Here is a 2,949-nt window from a genome sequence, read left to right as displayed (position 1 = left end):
CCAGCAGCACTGGGGTCCAGGGGCTGCTCAGAGGGGGCTGCAAGAGCAGGTGGGACCAGGAGATGCCATCTGTCCCAGACCTGCCCCCTCCACACAGCCGGGGGCCAGCAGGGGCACACCGGGGTGATGGAGAGGGCTCACCCCGCCAGAGTGGCTGCCAGAGAAAGGCCCTGGTGCAGCTGCAGGCAGAGCATCCCCACAGGGACAGGGGGGTGGCAGGGACAGGCTGCTGCAAGAGGGGAGAGCGCAGGGGGGAGCGAGGGGAAGCCTGTGCAGGAGGGCAGGGGCGTCTCGGGGGCCGCGTCCCCTCCATCCCCTCGCCCCGCGCTCACCCCTGGGGCGCTCCTTGGCTTTGGCGGGGGTTGAGGTAGGGAGCAGCTGGAAGGAGCCGGCGTCCATGTCATCCTCCTCCAGGTCATTGAGGCTGTACACCTCCTCCAGGTCGATGTCCAGCTGCCTGAAGTCTTTGGTGAGCACCCCAGGACGGGGCACCAGGATCCCGCCCAGGTTGGGCTGTGCCAGCTGCTGCCAGTGGTGGAGCGTCACAGAACCTGGGGATGGGACACAGACTTTGGGGCTCAGCTGGTGTCTCTGGACCATCATGGCACCTCCAGCTCTGCCACCCCCTCTGCCCCTCACCTTCCAGTGGCTTCACGATCTGCAGCTTGTCGGGCAGGTAGGTGAGGGAGCCGAGGGAAAAGGTGGAGCCGGCGGTGAGCTCCGAGCCCCCGGAGTGGCTGGTTCCCGTGGAGACGATGCTCTCGTTGGGGGTGAGGCCGCCGCTGGAGTTCGCCCCGTCCCTCAGGCGCCAGAGCTTGCGCTCCCGCTCGGCCTCGAAGAAGGAGCGCTCCTCGGAGGAGTGGCTCTGCTGCCGCGCCGACAGCCTCTGCACCGCTGCCTCCAGGTCCTGCCGGCCCGGGGCTGCCCGGGGGGCCCCGCCAGACCCCTCGGTCCTGCTGGCAGGCACAGTGTTGGGGTGCCCAGGGCCGCGGTTTCACACCGCACACCGCGGGGGGGCTGTGCTGGATCCTGCCCTCCCTGCCCCAGTGAACCCCTCTGGCACTCACCGGGCACCCTCCGAGCCGGAGCAGCTGATGTGGGGGGTGCTGGCCCCCCCAGAGTGGGCGGCTGACAACTGCTTGGAGCCTGGCACGTGGTGGGGAGACTCCGAGCAAGACCTGGCTTTGGCTGCCTGGTTCACCGCCTTCACCGTCTCGAAGACGCGCAGGTAACTCCTGCGGGCAGGGAGCGGGTGGGGGTGAGCCAGGCCCCCCCTTGAGACCCCCATCCCATGGCACAGCACGAGCCACCGGTGCCAGCGCTCACTTGTAGTCCGAGGAGGAGCTGTCAGTCCTCTTCCTCATCATGCCCTTGATCTCAGCCGCCAGAGAGTCCTGGATACAGGGTGGACACAGTGTCAGTCGAGAGGAGAGCGGCAACACCCACCCCCGCCGTCCCCCACCCCACACACTCACCACGGGCAGCAGACTGGCCGCGCTGTAGCGGCTCACGGTGCTGTTGGGCAGGCTGCGGCTCCGCAGGCTCTTCACCTCCTCCTGCGCTTCCTGCAGCATCCCACCGCACTCCGCGTACTTCTCCTGCAGGTCCCGCAGCTGCGGGGACACGGCACAGCTCGGGCACGGCCCTGGTGGCAGATGGCAGGATCCCCCGTCCCTGCCACCAGCTGGGACACCCACGGCCCTCACCTCCATCCGGAGCTGCTGCTGCACCTCCTTCGCTGCGGCCAGGTGCTGCTGGAGCTCCTCCACCTCGGAGCCGTACTGCGGGCAGGAGCGGGCACGTCAGGGCGCTGTGCCTGTGCCCCCTCCCACTCCCCCAGCACGGGCAGGGGACCCTCACCGTGCGGCACTTCTGCTGCAGGTCCGCCACCTGCGCCAGGAGCTGGGTGATCTCCTCCTGCTGCCGCGCCGCGTCCTCCGCCCGGTGCGCCAGCTCCTCCGACAGGTGAACGACCTGCTGGCTCGCTTCGGCTGCGGGAGGGCCGGGGTCTGTCACCGCCAGGGCATGGCCCCCCAGCCCCAGCCCACGCAGCAGCACTGGGTACTGCCTGCAGACCCCCCCCCCCAGCCCCACGTACAGAACTGCTCCACGCAGTCGATCATCAGCTGCTGCTCCTGGTCCTCGTACTGACAGGTCTCGGTGGCGATGCTGGTGGCCTGGAGGAGATGGTTGGAGGGGCTGAGTGTGATGGGCAGGACCTCCCACCTCCCTGGAGGGAAGCTTGGGTCCCCCTGCAGCGAACAGGGGCAGAGGCGGGCACCGAGGGGCATCCACCACCTGGCTCTGCTCACCTCCATGCGGAGCTTCTGGTTCTCCTCCTCCAGGCACTTCAGCTTCTGCTGCAAGGTGTCGTACTGGAAGTACTGCTGCAGGGACAGCGAGGACTCGTGCCGGCGCAGCCTGGGGACAGCAGGGATGGCACTGAGCACCCACACCGCGGGCAGGATGGGGCTGCCCACCCAGGCAAGAATCCGCAACAACTCAGCTCTGTGCTGATGGGGCCACAGCCACCGAGGGAGGTGAGGGGAGGGAGCACATCCAGTGCTACCCTGGTGGTGGTGATAGCTCCTGCCCAACCCACAGGAGCAGCAGTGAGGGACTCCCACTCACGGTGTGGAGGTGGTGGTGGTGGGCTCGCTCTCCTCTGTCGTGGTGGTGTAGAAGTGGAGAAGGTCATCCCGCATGGAGACCTCATGACGCAGCTGTGCAATCTGGAGAGACAAAGGGCATCAGGGCACGGCAGAGGGGACCACAGCCACCCCCAGGGGGGCACACAGGAGGCCAAGGCCTGGATCTGTGCCCAGGAGCTGTTACCTCCTCCTTGGCCAACTCCAGCTGCTCCTCCAGCAGCTCATTGCGCTCGGTCAGGCTCCGGTTCTGCTTCAGCAGGGACTGCCCGATGCGCGCCGCCAGCTCCAGGTCCCGCTC

The 2,949-nt window shown here is 68.0% G+C and overlaps 1 protein-coding gene across 1 annotated transcript in view; it reads right to left on the bottom strand.

Annotated features, from left to right (window-relative positions):
- Positions 1-332: 332 nt before the first annotated feature.
- Positions 333-2,949, bottom strand: part of LOC114071839 (trafficking kinesin-binding protein 1-like) — a gene marked incomplete at its 3' end in the record, with an annotated part of 8,464 nt that continues 5,847 nt past the window's right edge. The window contains exons 5-14 of the mRNA XM_027909716.1: positions 2,632-2,732; positions 2,313-2,421; positions 2,099-2,177; positions 1,861-1,991; positions 1,707-1,781; positions 1,476-1,613; positions 1,327-1,394; positions 1,068-1,235; positions 640-953; positions 333-551 (exon numbers count right to left, since the gene is read on the bottom strand). Of these exons, the coding sequence (XP_027765517.1) occupies positions 333-551; positions 640-953; positions 1,068-1,235; positions 1,327-1,394; positions 1,476-1,613; positions 1,707-1,781; positions 1,861-1,991; positions 2,099-2,177; positions 2,313-2,421; positions 2,632-2,732 (1,402 nt within the window). The remainder of the gene's footprint in view (positions 552-639; positions 954-1,067; positions 1,236-1,326; positions 1,395-1,475; positions 1,614-1,706; positions 1,782-1,860; positions 1,992-2,098; positions 2,178-2,312; positions 2,422-2,631; positions 2,733-2,949) is intronic.

The sequence above is a fragment of the Empidonax traillii genome, unplaced genomic scaffold (assembly GCF_003031625.1).
Source record: "Empidonax traillii isolate 1590-97213 ecotype Southwest subspecies unplaced genomic scaffold, ASM303162v1 scaffold2322:size27488, whole genome shotgun sequence".
NCBI classification, from domain to species: Eukaryota; Metazoa; Chordata; class Aves; order Passeriformes; family Tyrannidae; genus Empidonax; species Empidonax traillii.
This window is presented reverse-complemented; position numbering and strand designations above follow the sequence as displayed.